Source organism: Typha latifolia, chromosome 7 (assembly GCF_019914945.1).
Source record: "Typha latifolia isolate L0001 chromosome 7, TyphaL0001v2, whole genome shotgun sequence".
Taxonomy (NCBI): domain Eukaryota; kingdom Viridiplantae; phylum Streptophyta; class Magnoliopsida; order Poales; family Typhaceae; genus Typha; species Typha latifolia.
The window spans coordinates 6,659,803-6,683,969 of NC_133092.1; the positions used below are offsets into that span (position 1 = coordinate 6,659,803).

Below are 24,167 nucleotides of genomic sequence, written 5' to 3' on the forward strand. Positions count from 1 at the left end.
CATAGAGGCCAACCATGAGAGATAGCAAGTGAAAGTATTGTGCGAATGGTTGTTGGCTTTATCACTGGACTGAGTGTGTTTGTAAAATCCAATCCTGGTTGTTGGTGAAAGCCCTTTGCAACTAATCGAGCTTTGTATCGCTCTATTGAACCATCAGATCACCTCTTGACTCGGAAAATCTACTTACACCCAATGAGATTATAATTTGGATTTGAAGGAACAAGATCCCGCATACCATGTCGAAGTAAAAGCTGTGAATTCTTTTGACATAGCTTGCCTCCAATTTGGATCTTTGAGGGCTTGGCTGACACAAGTTGGTTCAATGGGTGGTGGAAGAGGATGATCGGGTACTAGGTGTAGATGTTTTGGTTTGAAGATTTGGTTCATAGATTTAGTTGTCATGCTATAGTTGCGAGTCATAGGTGGTGGAATGGTTTGCAATGTTGTTTGATGTAACATGTCGAGAGATATATATTAGAGAGTTGAGTGTTCTCATATATCCGAAGAGTGGCGAAGATGAGGATTTGATGGCAAAATGGTGAGTGTTCTCATCAAATGTAACATGTCGAGAGGTGTCAAGTGAGAGACATTTATATGCATTTTGTGTAGATGAATACCTAACAAATAAGCCTCGCTTGGACTTAGCCTGAAGTTTATGTGAATTGTAAGGTTTTATCTATGGGAAACAAAGACACTCGAATGTACGAAGCTTGAGGTAGTTCGGCTTCATATGGTGATTTATTTTGAAGTAATGAAGTGGGCATTCTGGTAATCAAACAGACAGGTGTGGAAAAAGAAAATGGCCAATTGGAAGAGGGCATTGAGGCTTGATTGTAAAGCCCGCCACAAAATACACGTGCTCATCACGTTGGTGAAACCCACATGATGTCCACGTGACATATTGGTCAATATTTCAACACAATAATTAGAAAAAAAAAACCCTTATTTCTACAAATAATATAAAACAAAAGGAAGCGCATGACACTATAGGCCATAACAAATCTCAAAATTCATAACCATAGATAGATCCTAATGAAAATATATAATTATCTCTAAAAGATCTATTTCACTTAGAATGATAAGAGATAGTCAAAATATAAAACACAAGACATAATCAAACACAACAATTTTATCATAGAAAAACCACTTATCAACCAAGAGTAAAGAACCACGGATCTCTTCTATGAGATCAAACCAAGCACCATAAAAATAACGGTTACAAAACACTTACAACCCGATTATTATTTTCCACAATCCTCTTAATGATGCTTTGCTTGACTCCCCCTCAATGCACTCATTTCCGTGCTTGGTACCTAACCTTGATGACCCTTAAAGTTGTAAACTTGCATCTATAACTCTTGAGACAATGTCGAGTTGAATCTTCAATGTAGTAGCAATAAGATGAAACATTGATCACCCCAACTCCCCTTTTGAATGATTTTGACCTCTAGGAGTTGTACCCTTTTCTTCAAGACTTTCCCTTTTATAGCCCCCAAAAGATAAGTTTCTCAAACCCTAATCTAGACTAAAAAAGGTGAATATTTCCCAACATGTTCGAACAAATTCAAATAAACCAATTAAAAGCTGCTTTGAATAACTTATAAAGCTCTCAGACAAATCTTGTTCGAAATTTGTTCGAACAACTCCGAACAATCGACCCAGCATTATTTTTGTGAAGCTCTCGAAAAAGTCTTGTTCGAACAATCGAAGTTTGTTCAAGCAAACTACTCAGCATTATTTTTCTAGAGCTCTTGGGAAAATCTTGTTTGAAGTTTTGTTCGAACAACTTTGAACAATCGAAGTTTGTTCGAACAAACTTCGAACAAAATACTCAACTTTATCTTCTTGAGCTCTTGGGCAAGATTTATTCAAAGTTGTTTGAACAAGATTCAAATGAACTTCGAACAAGCTTCAAACAGGCTTCTAACAAGCTTCAAACAACCTTCCAACAAACTTCAATCTTTGCCGCACTAGCTCCATTTATCTTCCAAAATTTATAGAACATTATGCCACAGCTTATACAGTAAAAACTAGAGAGTACATTATGACTAACTTTGCTTAATCACCAATTTGCCAATTACAAAATCTAACACCTAATGCCCACACAAGGGCTACAAACCTTCTACCTTACTTTACAAGAATAAAATAAATAAAAAAACTAAAATTAGTCTTCGCTGGATCTTCCACGGGCTCGGGCCCATCTACCGATTTGAAAATATTTCCACCAAAAGATGGTGAGCATAAAGCCCAGCAAGTATTAACTACTATAGTCTAAAAGTAATGCAATCAACGATGCAACAATAAGTAAATAAGAATATGCACATCATAATCAAATCAATGCATCAATATTTCATACTTATCATATTCATCTAATTTGCACATGCATTAATAATTAATAACCTACCATGCATCAATCTACCAAGTCCTCAAACTCGAGCTCACGCTAAGCCTCGCTCATAGGCCATGTCAACTGGACTCTACATAGCAAATCTATACTATCGACTTTTGTAGCTTTGAGCCATTCATACATGTGTAAATAACCTATCAAGACGAGCTTGAGTGAGTCGGCTCTAGCTCAAGCTTGGCATTGAGCCTCAAAATAAGCTCAAGCTAAGCTCAGCTTGAGTCGAGCCTAGTTGATCTCAAGCTTCAATCAAACCACCTCGAGTCACTTGTTTATTTTGATACCCCTAGTCGCAACCCACCTCCAAGCACCCATGGATGGGCTCGGCCCAGCCAACGCCCATCCCCTCCCTCTTCAACCTAGCCTACCTGAGGAGGAGGGAAGGGGGTAGGGGTGTAAAACAAGCCAAGCCTAAGTGAGCTAGCTCTGGCTAAGGCTCGGCTCGAAATCACTTTCAAGCCTTATAATTCTTCTCAGGCTCGGCTCAGCTCCACTCAAGCCAAGCTCAAGTCAAGCTTGAGCCGAGCTAAACTGAGCTTGAGCCAATCTCGAGCCTAAAATGAGCCTATTATCAAGCCGAGTCAGATCAAGCTTGACCGAGCCAGATTGAGCTAATGGAGGAGGAGGATGAGGTGGCGACTTGACCAAGGAGGACGAGATGGCAGCTCAGAGGAGGATGAGCATGGCACTTTCTATTGCTAAAGGAGGAGGAGGAGGAGGCAAGCCGCGGTGGAGAAGGACGTTGAAGGATGAGGTGGCTTGCTGTTGTCGAAGGAGGAGGAGGAGAGCTAGGGATTTGAGAGAGTTATCGTCGAGAAGCGAAGTAGGGATTTGTACTCATAGTAAGCCAAATCTCGCCAAGGGGGAGCCCACCTACCAGGGGCAACCGATGGCGAGGATCGTCCTCGCCAAGGTCGACAACTTCAACCATGAGGGCCCAAATGTCGTGGTCCATGATAACGCCTCGCGGAGAGGAAGCTATCCTATCGGTTAGGTAGCCCAACTGACGACGACAATGGCCGAAAATGTAACGCCCTCGCTTGGTACGGGCACGTGCACGCCCACACAGCACAAGCGGTACAAGTGATAGGATGGGCAAGACTCGTCACGCATAGATACACCTGTACTCAACATAATCCATCTCAAAGTTTAATCATACTATCAAACAAATAAACTTGTTAATATATGAATATCCAAGCCCACAACAATCATACTAGACAGCTATATAATCTGGTAGGGCCCACACAGGCCATGAAAAACTATCAAGATAAAACTAAAATCACTAATACATGAGTACAATATAATCTGACCTGTATTATATAAATCATCGTCTATATAATTGAGTACAAATATCAAATAATAGTACAACTCAATATCTAGATAAACTATCTTCTATACTATCTCACGTCTATAGCTCACCTCATCTTTGCTCTAAAATATCTCCTTAGGATATCTCAAGTGACTATCACATACCATAATATCTAGAGGGTTAGAAAAGAAATAAAGAGAGTCATGAACAAAATGCTTAGTGAATAGACCTTACCCCGAATCAGTGATGCCAAATAGAGAGTAAATCATGTACTGGATAATATGAATTAGAAAGAGCATCATGTCATGGATGAGTATATAAATGTGTCATCAATAATACATAAATGAAAGGTAGATATCATGTCATAACTAATAAAAGTATATAATTCTCGATAATGAATAAATATATCTCTATGTCATACCATCATCATAACTCTTTTAATATGATACATATGATGCATGATGACCATGACCATGTTATGATACCAAATGCACTCATATATGATGCATAATTACCACTTGAAAATCAAATATATCAGATGATAATAAAATCATATGCATTTCTCAACATCACTATCATCACTGACATCTCGGTATAATATCATCATACTAAACCATTGTGCACAGTGAACACCTAGTACTCGATCTCAACATCTTGCTCATAGGCTCAAAGCATATCTTGTCATATGTTAAGTGTATCTCAGTCATAATCATACAATGTCATACGCTAAGGGTATATCAAAATCCATCTAGATTGGGTACCCCACCAGATAATAGAAATTGCATGAGGGTAATTCGCCACACGCCTGCCTTAGCGAACGGCAGGTATCCGATTGTTTGTGCACACAGACTCAACTGACCTCAAACATGGGCCACGAGATATCGCATATCAGCAACCATAATTATCACTCTATGCACCCCTAACCCTAGCGCCTACTTGGGTACCCTCATCCTTTTTCTATCAACTTTTCTATCAATGAGATTTATGCATTTCCTTTTATATGATAGATCACATGCATATATCCAATACTATAACAAGTCATGCATATCAGAAATTTAGGTGGTAAGGAAGTTAAGAGGAAAATAATGCAATGTAATCTCCAACCATATATCTAACACATATATATCTATGCTAGTCTATCACATGCATACTCATGCTAGAGATCATCCCGACACAAAGTCATAACAGTATAATTATCTCTAATCATCTCTATATATTATCAGCATACTCATATCCCAGATCAATCTATTCAAATGTATAATAAAATATTTTCAACTGAAATCATCTCTAGATAAGGTCATATAATCATATTGGAGGCCAAAACATGCATATACATAATTATACATATATATCTTAATGTGAGAAATGTGTATAGGGGATAAGACTACTCATATCCGATTAGAAAACCCAACATGAATATTAAATTTTTATCAATATATCTATATATACTAATCTAATAATAATGTATAGCTATAGCTATATTTATATACAGATACTAATAATTATAATTAATCAGTTATTATACTAATTATACTTTGCTAAAATTATATTAGTGAGTGTAAATTATCAAAATAATTAATTATCTAAATAAACTAATTTACCTAATATTAGAAAATAATCATATAATTAATAGAAAAGAAAGAAAAAATAAATAAATAAACATCCAATATGCTATAGTGCTCGACCGAGCCCAGCACTATTGTAGCAAGAGGAGAAGGAACTAAGAAGGGAGAAGAAGAAGAAGGAAGGAAGAAGAAAAGAAAGAAAGGAAGAAAAAAAAGAAAGAAAGGAAGGAGGAGGAAGAAGAGAAGAGAAGAGAAGAGAAGAGAAGAGAAAGAGGATGGCAGTGCAGACCTGGGTCGATAGGGAGGGTACTGGACGCTGTTGGTCAACCAACGGCGGGCCTCTCGCCGGCGGCTCAGCTCCGGCGAGCCCGAGCCCAAGGAAAAGGAAAAGAGAGAGAGGGGGAGAGGGAGAGGGAAAGAGAGGAGGAGAGAGAGGGAAAGAGAGAGAGAGAGAGAGAGAGAGAGAGAAAGAGAGAGAGAGAGAGAAAGGGAAAGGAGCTCACTCGCGCTCAATGGAGGTGGTGACAGAGGGTTCCGACGGCGGCACAACCATGAGAGAGAGACTAAGGAGAGGAGAGAGATATTTAGAGAGAGAGAGAGGCAGGGAGGGACGGCTTGGCGATGGCGGGGCCCATTGCGCTAGCTGGCCCAGCTAGGTTGGTAGGGCCGGCAGATGGGGGCACGTGGCACCCTCAGCTCGCCTACCACTACATGGCACGAGGCCGGTTACGCATTGGCCGGCCATGTCGTGCCATGCACCATTTTGTTTTTTAAGATAGGTTGTTATAGAAAAACTACCTAAAACCTGATGAGGGGAGGCTACCACGTGTAGCCTCCACTAGGGGCCAAAACGACCCACAAAGGGTGCCACCAGAAAGAAGTGGACAAGGGAAAGCAAATGAAGGCCGCGCGGTGAGGCACGAGGCCGTCAGCCGGTTGAATAAGAGACTATGAGGGGTAACTTTAGAGGAAAAACCCAAATCAATAACACATTTTTAAATGAAACTTACCTGATGAGGGAGGGAGCTCCGGTGCTTCAATCCCCGAGGTCGGTGAGCTTGATGGTGCTCTAGCGCGATAGCATCCTAGAAGGGGAAAAAGGGAGCTAGCGGGGAGAAGGAAGAGAGAGGGTGTGTGTGTGTGTGTGTGAGAGAGAGAGAGAGAGAGTGTGTGTGTGTGTGTATAACGCCCCCGCCCGGCATGGGCACGCGACAAGTCGGGCGGGGCCTGTCACGCACAGATACTCTCCTTGCACATATAATCATGATATCATCAAATAAAACCTGCTAATCTGTCCATGATCACATAATCTATCACTAGATAAATCATACCATTAACCAAATAAACATGTTAACATATGAATATCCCAGTCCACAATAATATATATTAAACCACTACATAATCTGACAGGACCCACACAGGCCATAATAAACCATCAAGATACAACTAAAACGACTAATATAAGAGTACACTATGATTCGACCTGTATTATACAATTCATCGTCTAATACAAAAGAGTACAAATATCAAATACTAGTACAACTCAATTTCTATATAAACTATCATCTATACTGTCTCGCATCTATAGCTCACTTCTTCATCGCTCTAAAATATATTCTCAAGATATCTCAAGTCGCTATCATGTACCACATATCTGAGGGGCTTAGAAAAGAAATAAAGAGAGTCATGAGCAAAAGGCTCAGTGAATAGACCTTACCCCGAATTAGTGATGTCAAACAGAGAGTAAATCATGTACTGAATAATATGAATTAGCAAGAGCATCATGTCATGAATGAGTCTATGGATGTATCCTCAATAATATATAAATGAAAAGTAGATAATATGTCATAACTGATAAAATATATAATCATCGATAATGTATAAATAAATCTCTATGTCATACCATTATCATAACTCTCTCAAATATAACACATATGATGCATGACGATTATGATCATGCTATGATATCAAATGCAGCCACCTAGGATGCATATTAACCATTCGATAATCAGGTATAACAGATGATAATGAAATCATATGCATTTCTCAACATCACGATCATCACCGACATCTCGGTATAATATCATCATACTAGACCACTGTGCATAGTCAACACCTGGTACCCGATCTCAACATCATGTTCGAAAGCTCAGAGCATACTTCGTCACCCGCAAGAGTATCTCAAATATAATCATACCCCGCTACCTGCTAGGGTATCAACATCCATCCAAACCGAGCACCCACATAGTTGATAGAAACCTCGTGAGGATAACTCGTCACATACGCCCTAGCTAACGACATGTGTTCGAATGTCTACTGCGCACACAGACTAACGACCTCTGGCCAACAGGATCGCCACTATGGCGAGCGATCAATCATCTCCAGGCACGCCCTAACCCTCGCGCCCATTCGGGTATCCTCTTGCTTTCTATCAACTATCCTATCAATCATATTTCATGTTTCCCTTCTAAATGATATATCATATGCATATATCCAGTACGATAATAAGTCAATGTATAACAAGAATTTAGGTGGAATAGGAATCAAAAGAAAATAATGCAATGTAGTCTCCAACTGTATCGTCAACACATGCATACTCATGCTAATCTATTACATGCATACTCATGCTACAGATCAACTCGGTATACAATCATAATAGTATAATCATTTCCAATAATCTATATATATATCACCAATGTACTCATATTCCATATCAGCATAATCAAATGTATGATAAAATATACTCAATTGTAATCATTTCTAGATAAAATCATATAATCATGCTGGAAGCCAAAACATGCATGTACATAATATATAATATAACCTAATTTGATAAAGACATCTAGGGGGATAAGACTACTCACTATTTGATCAGAAGACACAAACCACGTATCTGTCCCGTTCGTCAGTCAAATATCAACTCATCGTCAGGGTCTATAGGGTCTCACATAAGGGGATTCGGGATTTGAAAATATTTAAGTAGTATGATCTTAGTCGTTTATCTAATTAGAATTAATTCAATTAGAATATAAAGGTTTATATTCTAAACAGAGAGTGATGCCAGACAGAGAGTGTACTGGATAATATGAATCAGAAAGAGCATCATGTCATTAATGAATATATGAATGTTTCTCAATAATACATAAATGAAAAATAAATAACATGTCATGTCATAACTGATAAAATATACAATCCTCGACAATGTATAAATAAATCTCCATGTCATACCATCATCATAACTCTGTCTCAAATATAATACATATGATGCATGCCGATCATGATCATGCTATGATATCAAATTGAACCACCTATGATGCATATTGACCATTCGATAATCAGGTATAACAGATGATAATGAAATCATATGCATTTCTCAACATCACGATCATCATCGATATCTCAGTATAATATCATCATACTAGACCACTGTGCACAATCAACACCCGGTACCTGGTCTCAACATCATGCCCGAAAGCTCAGAGCATATTTCGTCACCCGCAAGAGTATCTCAAATATTATCATACCCCGCCACTTGTTAGGGTATCAACATCCATCCAGACCGAGCACCCACATAATTGATAGAAACCTCGTGAGGATAACTCGCCACATATGCCCTAGCGAACGGAATGTGTCTGAATGTCTGCTGCGCACATAGACTAACGATCTCGGACGTAAGGCCAACAGGATCGCGATTATGTCGAGCGATCAATCATCCACCAAATGCGTCCTAACCCTCGCGCCCACTCGGGTATCCTCACGTTTTCTATTAACTATCCAATCAATCACATTTCATGCTTTCTTTCTAAATGACAGATTATATGCATATATCCAGTACGATAACAAGTCAATGCATAATAGGAATTTAGGTGGAACAAGAATCAAGAGAAAAATAATACAATATAGTCTCCGATAATGTAGTCAACACATGCATACTCATGCTAATCAATTACAAGCATACTCATGCTACAGATCAACTGGACATAATATTATAACAATATAATCATCTCTCATCATCTCTATATGTCACCAATGTGCTCATATCCCATATCAACCTAATTAGATGTATGATAAAATATGCTCGACTATAATCATCTCTAGATAAAGTCATATAATAATGCTGGAAGCCAAAACATGTATATACATAAGATATAATATATCCTAATTTGAGAAAGGCATCTAGGGGATAAGACTACTCACATCTGATCAGAAGACACCACTCATGTATCCCTCACATCCGGCAACTGAGCGACAACTCGTCTTAACAAGGTCTACGGGGCCTCACATAAGGGGTTCGGGATCTAAAAATATTTAAGTAGTATGAAGTTAGCCGTTCATCTAATTAAAATCCATTCATGTAATATATGATGATTTAGTAGGTTTTAAAATTTCTACTAATCTTTATAACTAGCTAGATTTTTAATTATAAATATAAACATAAATATAAATATAAATATAGATAAAAAAAACTAATTATAATCATATCTTGATTAATTAGGGACTATGTAATCATTACTTTATAAAATAATAAATAAATACATAAGCCTAGTATTTTATTTGTTATAAAATAATAATGTATAATAAATTATTAGAATTACTTAAAATGTATCTCATAAGAATATTAGTATATAAATTTGATAATTATAATTTACAAATCTATATATTAATCTAATAGAGATATAAATAATAAATATAAGTATTACCTATATTTATACCTAATTAATTATTAATTATACAAATTATAATTAATAATAATCATATTGGAGAATATATAATATTATTAAAATAGTTAATGTCTAAACAATATGTTTGCATTAATTAAGAAGGAAATACCTAAATAAATAACATAAATAAAATAAAATAACATAACATATATAAATAATAAATCACTGCCATCAGTGCTGGGCTTGGCCTAGCACTGCCTACTACAGTGCTGGGCCGAGCCCAACACTGTGCAGAAAGAGAAGGAGAAGAAGCCGAGGGAGAAGAAAGGAAAGAAGAAGAAGAAGAAGAAGAAGAAGAAGAAGAAGAAGAAGAAGAAGAAGAAGAAGAAGAAAAGGAGGAGGAGAAGAAGCGAGGAGAGGACCCTACGGCGGGGAGGGGCTTGGCCGCTGTTGGCCAGCCAGCGACCGACCCCTCCTCGGCGGCTCTATTTTGACAAACCCAAGAGAGAGAGGGAAAGAGAGAGAGAGAGAGACAAATAGACAGATAGACAGAGAGAGATAGAGAGAGAGAGAGAGGGAGAGAAGAGAAGGAGGGGATAAGAGCACCGGTCGCTTCTCGGCAATGGGTCGGGTGATCGAAGAAGAGAGATAGAGAGAAAAAGAGAGAGAGAGAGGGAGAGAAATAGAGAGAAATAGAGAAAGAGAGAGGGGGAGAGAGAAGAAGGAAGAGGAGGAAGGAGGAGGAGGAGGCTCACCGGTGACGGTAGCATGGCGGTGGAAGTGACGGCGATGGTCCGAAGTGGCCGGCGTCGGCATACCAAGATGGGGAAGCTTAAGAGAGAGGAATGAGAGAGAGAGAGAGAGCATTTGAGAAGGAGAGAGAGAGAAGGAGAGAGAAATATATAGAGAGAGAGTGGCGGTGGCGGAGACCGGCAGTGGCGGCGGGGGGCCTCGCCCTGGCCAGCTGGCCGTAGCCGGTTGGCTACGGCAACGGCAGCTGGGGCGCGTGGCACCCCCCACGCAAGCTGCTCATGCAACTTGCATGGGCACGAGGCCGGCCAAAGTTGCCCAAAATTAAATTTTTTTTAAGGTTGGGTTCTTAGAGAGAGAGAAAGAGAAGAGGCGCACATGTCCTACAATGTGTCAATGTCGCCTTTCAATAGTTTCATTTTGTTTGGGGGTGTGTGGAACTATGGTGTAATGACCAATGCCATTTTGAGAAAGGAATGGACTAAGAGCTTTGAATTCTCCTCTATTGTCAAAATACAAATTTTTAATGGTAGTGTTGAATTGATTATCAACGAGAGCTTTGAAGCTTTTGAAAATGGAGCTTACTTCAGACTTTTGTTTAAGTGGAAAGAACCATAAATATTTGGTATAGGGATCAATAAGTATGAGGTAGTATTTGTACCCATCAACGGAAGAAGAATGACCAAGTCCCGACACATTAGTGTACAAATATTCAAGTGGACCATGGCTAATAAGAGAGGTTGAAGAGAAAGGTTGTTGGTTTGATTTGTTACACTGACATGAAGTGCAAAGAGAGATGTCTGGACATTTATTTGAAGAAATAGGAAGAGAAAAATGATTAACAATCTGACGAACAATTTTATTTGTAGGATGCCCTAGTCTACAATACCATTGTTTTATTATAGTATGCTCACCAACACATGCCGTAGGTAATGACTTGAGACCAATAGTCACAGGAAATGGATGCACACTGTCTTCACACCAACCTCGTAGACCTCACATTAATGTCGCCCCTGTTATCCGATCCTTCACTAGAAATGATATATAGAAACTAGGTTCTTTTTAATGGAAGGAACACATAATGTATCACTAAGAAGAAAGGTACGATTCCGAGAACCACGTTGCATGAGTGTCAATTCATCCTTCAACTGCATTACACAAGTCCGAGAACGGTTAGCATATAGTCACGTAAGCTTCGCCCATTCTTCATGTGAAGTTTTAGAAGCCGCAATAAGAGGAATAACAAATTTTGAGATGGAAGCGAAGATGGCATGCAACATGAGTTTGTCCTATTGATACCAATGAGAATAAGCGGTGACTTGCTGAGTATTAGAGGGATCTCCTCTAGAAGGACACTTAAGAAACGCATCAACATAACTGAGAAAGTTGTAGCCCATAAGCAGAGGCATAAATTAAGCCTACCAAGAAAGAAATTTAGAAGGGCTAAGGTTCAATGGCAACTGGGCAGAAGCATTAATCGAGACAAGTAGAGTATTTGTTGGTGTGTTTGGATTGTGATACACCTAGTTAGAGTCTTTTCTTATTGCATTAGTTATTTATTTTCATTAAAATAAATTTCTTATAGGTCGCGTTCGAACACAGAAGAGGTCGCGTTCAAACACCTTTGTGAATGCCTACATCAGGTTTACAAAACTAAAGAATGTGAAATGTGCATTTGAACGCGGTCGAGCGTGTTCGAATGCCTACATCAGGTTCACATCGACAGAGAACGTCTTTTGTGTATTCAAACGTGATTGGTCGCATTCGAACGCTATCGGCAGGAGTCCACTAGAATTAGGGTTAATAGTTATTATTTTGGCTTGTTGCCTAGCCTCTATAAAGCTGTGGATGGTAGTCAAAATCATAATGCTATTGAATATTGGTTTCTTGCCTTTCTATCTTCTCTCTAGCCTTTCTACCCTAATCTCCTTCCTCCCTCTTCACCAACCTACCACCTCTACCGTTGGCAAGGTCTCTCCTAACTTCTAATCTCCCTCATCTGTCGAGTACTCCCCCTTCCTTGGAATCTTGATCTCTTCTTCCCCTTTGTCTTTATCTCTTAAACTACAACAACTATCCACCCTCATCTCCCTTATCATCTATAACCCTAACATCCACTCCACCCGTCACCACCACCTTCATCCCCATTATATTGTGTTTTTATTCCAGTTGTAGTTCTAATCTGCAAATGGCATAAAATATTAAAATCATAGATCCGAAAGTTACGGATCGATAAAACTTAGTTTTGTAATTTGTTGACTACAGGAGAATATTTTCCCTTGGTTGTGCAGACTACTTCCTACAATAAATTCAGATCTTAAAGGAATCATTCAATAATTTATCAATCTGGTATCAGAGCTAAGCATACCTTGAACCTCCATTAATGGTTAAAACAAGGAAGATGGCATCCATAAGGAGATCAATGGAGAGTGAAAAACCCCTAGACACAAGTATGTATCTAAATACTAGGCAATGATATCACTCGTTCGCTTAAGTAAAAGTTCGTAGAAATATTAAGAACAAAAGCAGAGATGAACTCCAAGATTTTAATGTGGAAAAAACCAAACGGAAAAAAACTACGGATCCAAACTCGGATCAAAACCAATCACTAGTATAGTAGCAGTTACAAGACTGACTCACAAAACAACCCGTCGATCCAAATGTTTCTCTCAGTTTTGCTCGCTAGAACCCACGATTCACTACTTCTCGTGATTGAAGTCCAACCTCAGTAACACTCGAGATTGATCTTTCATCTAGATAGCCCTTAAGACGAAAGATTAAGTTTTGTAGATGAGTGGAATCTTGTTAGTTGAAGAACCGATGTAGCCTCAAGAAGTCTCCTTCAATAATACTTCTTCAACCACCCTAGAGATAGGGCATCACAATCCTTATATATGATCTCCAAGATAGAGCCAAATCCAAGTCTTATCCGAACTCACGAGAATCCAATATTTTCAAACTTCGTTAGTGCGTTCGAACGCAGCCCGGGTGCGTTCGAACGGCATGACTTGATCTCATGTGCGTTCGAACGGGCCCGAGTGCATTCGAACGCGACAACTTGAATTCTTCAGGTTGCGTTCGAACGTGGTGTGAACTCAATAGCTTTTCTCCAATAATCTTGCAATTCTTCAAACCAGAGATATTCTAGACTTGTATAAAGCTCATATACATGTAAAAATGCACTTAGAATATTTTGTACACAATTGCCAACAATTAAAAACCTAATAATCTCCCCCTTTGGTAATTTGTGACAAAACATCTAGTTTACAAGATATTACAAAGAATTCAAAATGAGCATTCAACAAGTCTAGTACTTTTAGCACATCAATCCCTACAAATAAACATATACCAATTCAAGATCAAGTGAAAATAACTAGAAATGAATAACAATCCAAATACAAGTTATCAAGCAAGCATAAGTTCACAAGTACTCAAGCAAAGTTATTATGCAGTAAACAAAAACCAGTAAACTCTAATAAACTCCCCCTATGCCACCAGTCCCCCTACACCAGTAAACTCCTAAACTTTAAACTCGCGTCTAAACTCACCACACACTACACACTCTCCCCCTTTTTTGACACAAATGCCAAAGACTAGGAACTCGGAGGGAACTGACGATGAAGAATCAACAACACGGAGTTGAGTACGGCCCCCTGACGAGCTTGCTCAGCTCATAAATCATTCACGACCGAATGGAGGTCCTGCACCTGAGTGCTAAGCTGATCGAAATGGTCAGAGAACTGTCGTAACTCCCCCTCAGTGTAAGATGACTCATCGTCAGAACTATCATCAGAAATGTCGAGGTGTGATGAACGTCCAGCTGCGGAAGAGGACGGCATGAGAGGAGACGACTGATCATGAGCTTGACTCCGCTTAAGAGTTATCCGATCCAACGGTTTTTGCGAAGTAAGGGAAGGTTCCAAGGCATCCACTCGCACCCCACTTTGAGTGCACAAATTGGTAATAAATATGCCAAATGGCAACCCTTCACGAGGCACTTCTTTCTGTGCAGTTGTTAGAATGGAATCATAGATCATCACAGCCAAATCAATAAAAACTCCCGACAACATCGCATGAAGGAGGAAGGCACGATCCGGACTAATACTGGAATGTTGAGTCTTGGGAGTGACATTGTACAGACAAAGCAGGTGAAGCATGCGAGCCACTGATGTCAATTTCGCATGAGGCATCATGTTTCCCTTCCAACGTTCTCCTTTGATTAACACAGTACCAGCATATCCGTTGACATCAGGAAGTGTAGCAGATGATGGATATTGGAACTCACCATCAGGAAGTTGGAGTTCAGCACGAATAACATCGGAGTCCAAGTATATCGAAACCCCACGAACATTAGAACGTATACAACGTTCTAAAACCGTGGCATTACTAAAAAATTCCCTAACAACTTTCACATATACAGTCCCGCTCATCCGACACACAAATAACCATCCTCGCTCAGTAAAGATCTGTTCGATCCCCAAGGCAGAAAAATTAGAAATGACCAGGGCCGTTCATTGATAACAGGTTGAGTGTCAAAATTATGTTTGTATCGCCCTGCAGCCGTAGATGTAGAAAAACTTGGGAGCCGAAGTAGGTGATGAAGGCGACCTTGGTTTCTTGGAAACTACAGCTTTTCTAGGCATTCTTGAGAAAGAAACAAGTTGCAAGATTAAATACATACCCAAAGCAAACAAAAAGATAGTAAGAAATCCAAAAAAATTTAGAAACCATGAAGGCCCTAAATGAAATCCATCTTCCACTTGAAAACGCTAAGATATCATGTTCAATCACACAAGAAACATCAAGATAGTAACTTTAACGTGATCAAAACTCGAAAATGCACGAAATCAATCAAGATCAAAAGACTTAATTGAATAAAAAAATAAAAAAATTGATGGATGATCATACCTCGCTAAAGTGAAGAAAAACTAAGAGATTCGGCCAAAAGATGCCAGATCCGGAGGAGAACTACCCTCTAAAAGCGTTTGTAGTGAGAAATTTGATGAAAAAGACCAAGATCTTAAAGATTTGAGATGGAGAAAATAAAGGGTTTCTAGGGTTTGAAAGATGGAAGATGAAAACCCTTGGGTTCGGACGCAATATATAAAGAATCCTCGAGTGCGTTCGAACACACCAGTCTGCGCGTTCGAACGCGCCAGTTCACCGCGTTCGAACTCAAAAATTTGCGTTCGAACGCCTTTTTTTTAAAGTAAAAAGTCTAAGAAACAATCAAAAAACTTTTTGGAGATGCATTTCTAGAAATTCAAAATAGATTCAAGACATAAAATATGACAATCGAATGAAATAAGTCATACACAGATTAATCAAATCATCAAAAGCATATTATAATCAATTCTAATGCATCACTCAAAATTAAATTAATCTTGGTTGATCATAATAATATGCATATGCAAGTTGAGCATAGATAACATGAAATATTCTTCTTAAATAAATTTTCCTATTTAAACAATGATACAACACAGTAGTCAAACCGACTTAGTATTTAAATTTGCACTTTTCGACTTATTCTCCATAACAGAACAGGAATTTTTCCTATAATTTTTTTTATATACTTAAACCATATAGGTGCAATGATGGCTTTCACACATGAGTAGGTAGCCATTTTTTTATAGTACATATCAAACAATGTACAAGAATATATATACTCAAATAGCAAATTGTTTTTTATTTAATTTGTAAGCAATGTACTGAGTCAAACTGGACTCTAAACAAGATGGCTTTCACACTAACTCATTGTAGCCCTTTTCATTGATCTTTTATGAACACATTTGTGATGACTAAGCATGAGGTTAAACTGTGCAAATCAAAGTCAATAGTGAGCTATTTAAAAAAATATTCTATGATGTCATGCTCACTCAAGAATATACACACGTTATGAGTGCATCAAATTTAGTTTAATTATCATAGAAGTCGAGAGAGTGAATAAATCAGAAATGATACAATATACTACAAGATGACAAAATTGACTATAATAACTCATAATCAAGAGAAAAATTATATTTATATGTCAAGAGTATATTATTGAACCTACGAGTGCATCAATTTTTTTATGACAAAAACTCTCGACAAATTAGAAACTAAAACCAAAGAAAAGTTCAGAGTAAAGAAAACCTAAAAAGAAACGAAAAGAATTAATAAAAAAACACGCAAACCAAAATAAAAAAATTAATCCAAAGCACAAATCCCTAAAGAAGTACGAAGATACTCAAATCTCTGTAAATCCAAAGGTTTTGTAAATAGATCACCCAACTATTTCTCCGTCTCAACATGTTCTACTGCTATTATTTTGTCTTCAACTAACTCGCATATAAAATGATGTTGGATATCAATATGTTTTGTACGCGAGTGTTGAACAGGATTTTTCGATATATTAATAGCACTCATGTTGTCACAATAAAGCACCATACTATCTTGTTCAATGCCGTAATCTTTGACCATCTGTTTCATCCATAGTAATTGAGAACAACAACTTCCCGCTACAATGTACTCGGCCTCGGTAGTAGATAAAGATATCGAGTTTTGTTTCTTACTGTGCCAAGCAACCAGATTGTTTCCAATATAAAAGCATCCACTTGAGGTACTTTTTCTATCATTACATGAACCTGCCCAATCAGAATTCGTGTATCCAGATATGATAGCTCCCGAGTCATAAGTAAACCAGATACCTAAGTCAACTATGCCACCAACATATTTTATGATACGTTTCACAGCAAACAAATGTGTCTCCTTAGGTTCAGACTGAAACCTAGCATACACACCGACACTAAATGCAATGTCTGGTCTACTAGTAGTTAAGTACAAAAGACTACCAATCATGCTTCTATATAGTGTCTGATCAACACTTTTTTTCTGAAATATCCTTACCTAGTTTGGTAGTTGTACTCATAGGAGTTCTAGCATGTTTTGCATTTTTTAAACCGAATTTAGTCACAAGATCCTTAGCATACTTAGTTTGAGCGATAAATATCCCTCTTTCCAACTGAGTAATTTGAAGTCCCAAAAAGAACTTCAACTCACCCATTTCGGTCAAAGAGGAGCTGTTGAACGAGCTTGCAGGGGTGACCATATTCAGCAAGCTTGACTTGAGGGTTGGGCACCATCAAATTAGAGTTCACCTGGCGGATGTGCACAAAATTGTATTTCAGACTCTAGACCGGCACTATGAGTTCCGGGTGATGCCTTTTGGTCTCACCAATACTCCAGCTACTTTCCAAGGCCTCATGAATAATATTTAAAGACCTTTACTGCGAAGGTATGTCTTGGTATTCTTTGATGACATTTTGGTGTATAGCAGGACTGAAATGAAACATTAGCAACATTTAGAGGATGTGCTGAAATTATTGAAGCAAAACCAACTAAAGATTAAGAAGTCCAAGTGCTTATGGGGAGTACCACAAATGGAGTATTTAGGCCACATTATCACAGCGGATGGAATGGCGGCGGATCCTCAAAAGGTGGCGTGCATGACCGTTTGGCCGATCCCTACTACCACTACAGGATTGCGAGGATTTTTGAGGTTGATTGGATATTAGCGTCGCTTCATCGCCGGGTATGGCAAGATCGCTGCTCCTCTCACTTTCTTTCTGAGGAAGGACTTATTTAGATGGATGGATGAAGCCACTACAACCTTTGAAAAATTAAAAATAGCAATGACGGAAATTTTTATTAGAGATATTGCTTGGTTGCATAGCATGCCACGCACGATTACAAGAGACTCGATTGAACTTTTAGATGGAGTTTTTTAGATTACAGGGGACTCGATTGTACTTCAGGTTGGCCCACCATTCATAGACGAGCGGCCAAACCGAAGTGGTCAATCGAGGCATTGAGCAGTACTTATGGTGCTTTGTTAGAGAGATGTCGAGATGATAGTTGGAGTTCTTACCATGGGCGAAGTGGTCTTACAACACCGCCCACCACAACAGTATTGGCATGACTCCATTCGAGGTAGTGTATGGGTGCATGGCTTCGACATTATGCGCCTATGGCCTAGTGACATTTGCATATCAGACGTAGGTGAACTTAGCTTTAATGGATAGAGATGCTACATTGAGGAGGTTGCATGCCCATCTTAAACTTGCTCAAAATCGCATGAAGCAAGTTTATGATCGCAACCATCGGGAGCAGGAGTTCGACATCGGCAGTTGGGTATTTGTGAGGGTGCAACCATATCGATAGGTGACCTTGTGTCCAATGCAAAATCGGAAGTTAGCACATCGCTACTTCGGTCTGTTTTAGGTGTTAGAGCATATTGGTCCAGTTGCATATTGTTTGGAGCTGCCTAAGGGGTCGAGAGTACATCATATCTTCCATGTTTCATTGTTGAGGGAGTGGATTGGAGATCATGAGGTCGTTGGATCAGTTCTACTAGAGCCATTGGAAGAGACAGAGATTGTGGAGTCAGTTCAAGTACTTGCTAGGCGCCGTCGACGTCATGGTACCAGATTAGAGATGGAGGTTCTAGTCGAGTGGCTTGGCAAGCCATCCGATGAGGCGACATGGGAGTTGGAGATAAACATCTTGGAGTGTTTTCCCGACTTTTCACCTTGAGGGCAAAGTGGAGGGAAGAGTGGTGGGTTGATACACCTAGTTAGAGTCTTTTCTTATTGTATTAGTTATTTATTTTTATTAAAATAAATTTCATGTAAGTCACGTTCGAACGCGGAAGGGCTCGCGTTCGAACATCTTTGCGAATGCCTACATCAGGTTCACAAAAATAGAAAAACGTGAAATGTGCATTTGAATGGGATCGGGCGCGTTCGAACGCTTACATCAGGTTCACATCAACAGAGAACGCTTTTGTGCGTTCGAACATGATCGGGTGCGGTCGAACGCGATCAGTGGGAGTCCACTAGAATTAGGGTTAATAATTATTATTTTGGCTTGTTGGCTAGCTTCTATAAAGATGTGGATGGCAGCTAAAATCATAATGCTATTGAATATTAGTTTCTTGCCTCTCTATCTTCTCTTTAGTCTTTCTACCCTAATCTCCCTTCTCCTTCTTCACTAACCTACCATCTCTATCGTTGGCAAGGTCTCTCCTAACTTCTAATCTTTCTCGTCTATCAAGTCCTCCCCCTTTCTTGAGATCTCGACCACTTCTTCTCCTTCGTTTTTATCCCTTAAACTACAACAACCATCCACCCTCATCTCCCTTATTATCCATAACCTTAACATCCACTCGATCCGTCACCACCACCTTCATCCCCATTATATTGTATTTTCGTTCTAGTTGCATTTCGAATCTTCGAAGGGCATAAATATGAAAAGAATAGATCAGGAAGTTATGGATCGATCAAACTTTGTTTCATAATTTTCTGACTATGGAAGAATATTTGGTGAATATCTTTTCTCAGTTGTGCGGACTATTTTCTGCAATAAATTCAGATCTTAAAGGGATCGTTCCGTAACTTATCAAATTGGTGCTAACAATTGGAGAATTGCCAGTATTGTCAGAGTTTGTCATGGCTATTGAAGATGGTGGTGGGATAGAATTCTCTTAGGAGAAGAATGTCTCTAATACCATAAAGTGGAAGTATTCACTCACTAGTTGAATGAGATTTCAGTCTTTTCTTTCCATCATCATCTATATTTATTTATAAATTACAATTTACAATTTATATAGAAGGAGATAAGGTAACATTCCTATTCCATACAAGAAATATATATATAAAGCAGAATCATGCTTGAAATTACTGTACCAGCTATCATGCAAAGAGGAAATGTACTAACTGTCATGATTAGGCATGAAAATGACTATGCTAGTGGCAGATTATATGCAATTTTCTTTATAGAAGGAAGCTTGGGGTGAATGCCGAGGTGGAGAAAGGAGAAGGGTGAAGGTTGGCCACGCCTAAATGCAAAATAAAAGCTCAAATAATTAATAATCTCAAAGTGTCTCTTATTCCACATATTTAAAGGTAGGCAAATCGTCCAAAAATCATAAATAAATCCTAATACGAAACAACTTAACCAACAAACATTCAAGCGCCCTCGACCGTGTTCAAATAGTAAAAACCGGTGCTCTATATGTGCGAATACTATAAATGCGTTCGAATACAGCGTTCCAACGCACCAACCATAATTTCTTTTTTTTTTCAAAACAAATACAAAAATAATCTAATTTGAAGTGGGTTGGTCATGTCCAAGCCGTATTATAATCAAGAACCACAATAATAAACCAAGCCAAAAAAGAAAGAATAGCTGGGCACGACATGATCGGCCACACTGTGGCCAGCCTCGTGCCTGGCATGCAATGCCTGTTTCGGGTACAATGGTGCCTATTTGATGTAGTTGGCTCCTACCGAGCTTGAGGAGACACACCGGGTAGATATAGTTAATGATTTGGCTTATCTTCTATAAGAGTTTTCAGTCCTCTTTGAGGAGCTGAAGGGATTACTATCTGCATGAAAGGTGGATCACCGTATTGACATTATGTTGGGCATTAGATCAGCAAAAGTGAGGTCGTATATTACACTTGGAAGCCCCCCTTCTCCCCATTACCTTATTTACAATTCTAAATTTGGAGCCCGGTTGAGCTCCAATGGGGCTCTAAAACTAGCTCCAAATTTGGAGCTAGTTTTAGAGCCCCACCATAAAAATGGAGCCCGGCTCCATTTGTCATTTCAACCTTTTGAAATACCAAAATTGCCCAATAATTATTACATTCAATAATTTTAATTTTATTTGTATCTTTTATTAAATAATTTAGTTAGTTAAACTGAGTATATAATTAGTTTTACTAATCAATTTTTAATAAAAATAATACCATTGGAAAGGTCTTATCGAGACCTTTAAAATGAGTCTAATATTAAATTATTTTTGAGCTAATTTAAATTTTAAATTTTTTATTATTTATAAAAAATGAGTCTAATAAATTATGTGTCCTAAAATATAATTACTTAAAATTATTTCCAATATAAATATTAAATATTAAAATACATTAGATATGAAATACATCAAACATGAAATACATTAAAAATGAAACCGGAACCTGTGGCTACGGAACCGGAATCGGTGGCTACGGAACCGGAACCGGTGGCTATGGAGATGACTTACCAGAATATTAAACATTTATTGTTTTTATTATGTTTCGTTAATTTTTGCTTATTTTATGTAATGCAATTTTAATATTTTTAGTTAATGACATGTAATGCTTATTTCAATGTTTTTTTTGTGTAATGTAATTTCGATACGTTTAATTAAAAAATTAATAATTTAAAATTATTTCTGAAACTATTAAATATTAGTCTTATTTTAAAGATCTCAATGAGAGTTTTTTAACCATATATTTTTTATCAAAAAATAATAATGCTAAAATAACCTATTAAGTAATTAAAAATAGCTAATATACTAATATATATTATATTATTATTTTAATATATATGGAGTCCGGTTCGTTAGAGTGCACTGGGCTCTTGCTCCATTTTTGGCTTCATATTTGGAGCTTTCTGAAGCCACGGTTAGATATGATATTACTATTTTTCACCGTCTAAGTTCATCCTACCACCCCCAACCTCTAGTCTAGCAATTAATAGTCTAGCAAAATTTGCTATTCTAAACCGGTGTTATAAGGGATGGATCAATCCTCTAGTTAACTTTTATTTAACATGACTTCTATGAAATAAATTAGTCTACGAACTATTTTTTGTGAACAAATTTAAATAATTTATTTTGGTAAATAAAGTTGGGAGATGCTAGATTGGTCAAAAAATCTCCCCATTCGGGAACCACTAACGGAGCATCACATGATCATCACGAATCTCGATGTTTAGCCATCATTGTCCGTTTGGGCGGGCTGTAAGGGAAGAGCTCGTCTTTTAGTTTTACCTCCCCCATAATCGCTCATCGTAATCTAACCGTTAACGAACAAAGCAACGGCCGATCCCCATCCATCCCCTTCCGCTTCTCTTGTTCTAATCATCTCACAGCCGGCGCCCTTCAAACGAAACCCCTCCCTCTTGTCCTTTTCGCCCTTCTTCCATCCGATTTACATCTCTCTCCCTCTCTCTCTAAAACCTGAAGTTGCGGGGAAAATGGCGAAGGGGAAGAGAGAGAGGAAGATACTTGCCTTCACGGGGGCTGCTGCGCTCGTTGCGGTCGGCCTAAATCTTCTCATCTCAGCCATCAATGCCCAAAAAGAGAGAAAGGCGAAGAAGAAGAAGAGTGGTAATCCGAAAGTGCTTTAGATTTTCCAGTTGGATGTTATTCTGCCATATTATTGTAACCAAACGTTGTGTATTTTCCTCATGTTTGCGATTCTTGATGAGGAGAATTTTGAGTAACACGGAAGTGCGAGAGTGTCACTGCTCCAAAATTCCTATTTCGAGTTCTGATTGTTGTTTTGTTGCGGTAACCTGTTTTTGGATGAGCAGTAGATCACGTTTCTATCTTCATGGAGAAAGAATGATGATTTTTAGGTCGTAAGGACCGTTTGTGGATATGGAGAATTGATTTCCATGTCTGTGTTCTGTCATTACCTTTTGAAATATAGCTTTTTGGTGAATGGAAATAAAATTAATAGCTTCTATAAAATTATCAAAATCCATTAATCATTTTAGCAGGAATTGTGAAAGAATGACTCTTACTATGACTTGGATAGTTATAGGAATGTGTGAGAAACTTCTTATTTCTTATTTCCAACATGAAAGAAATTTAGAGAATGCAACCGGGGAGGGAGGATATTAGAATGTATGCACTTATATTTGATTTTGTTACACAATGTACCTGTATATCGGTACGATTTGGAACAATTAACTAGTGATTAAATTCAGAAGATCTGTATTAGTTCATAATATCATTTCTAATGCTTTAGCTTATCAGGTCAGTCTTTGTGGGGATTCATGGAATGGGAAACAATTTAATATATTCAAATATACTAGTTAATGCACACTAGGTTGTTGATGTTATACTCTCACACCAATTGATATGGACCAAGATGCTTGGATTTTTCTAGAGTTTAAAAGAGACTATTGATCAAATCTATAAGCATGACACTATTGATTAAATCTATAAGCATGACATTGAAATACCAAACAGGCACTACCAAAAAATAATACATCAGTATGTCATCAAGACATATCAATTCAGATGAAACTTCTTTTCACTTTCTATATTTGAGAACAGAATATAAGTGTTCATATATTGGAGTAACAAGGATCAGCCGAATAGTAAGGCTAAAAAAGTAGTCCTAATCTGATCAAAATTAAGCAGTACTTGGACAACAAGACTAAGACTTTCATATTCAAGCTGGACAAAGGTAGTCCAAATCGTGACTGAATAAGGAGTAAGGCTTCATATTCAATTTGGGCATTAGAGGTAGTGATTTCTTTTAGTAAGATTTCTCAAATCAGATCAAGAAGAAGTAGATGTGCAATAACATTGGACCTCCAAGTGGAAGTTGTTGATGAAGAAAACTAGGTCGCGTTCGAATGACCAAAATTACTTTATGAATGGAT

At 38.2% G+C, this 24,167-nt stretch overlaps 1 protein-coding gene across 3 annotated transcripts in view; it reads left to right on the forward strand.

Annotated features, from left to right (window-relative positions):
- Window positions 1–22,638: 22,638 nt before the first annotated feature.
- Window positions 22,639–24,167, forward strand: part of LOC140792485 (probable thimet oligopeptidase) — a 54,667-nt gene continuing 53,138 nt past the window's right edge. For 2 of the 3 annotated variants that reach the window (XM_073143522.1, XM_073143523.1), the window contains exon 1: window positions 22,639–22,878. In XM_073143522.1, the coding sequence (XP_072999623.1) occupies window positions 22,746–22,878 (133 nt within the window). In that variant the 5' untranslated portion in view covers window positions 22,639–22,745. The remainder of the gene's footprint in view (window positions 22,879–24,167) is intronic. The other variant, XM_073143521.1, reaches the window with a different exon arrangement.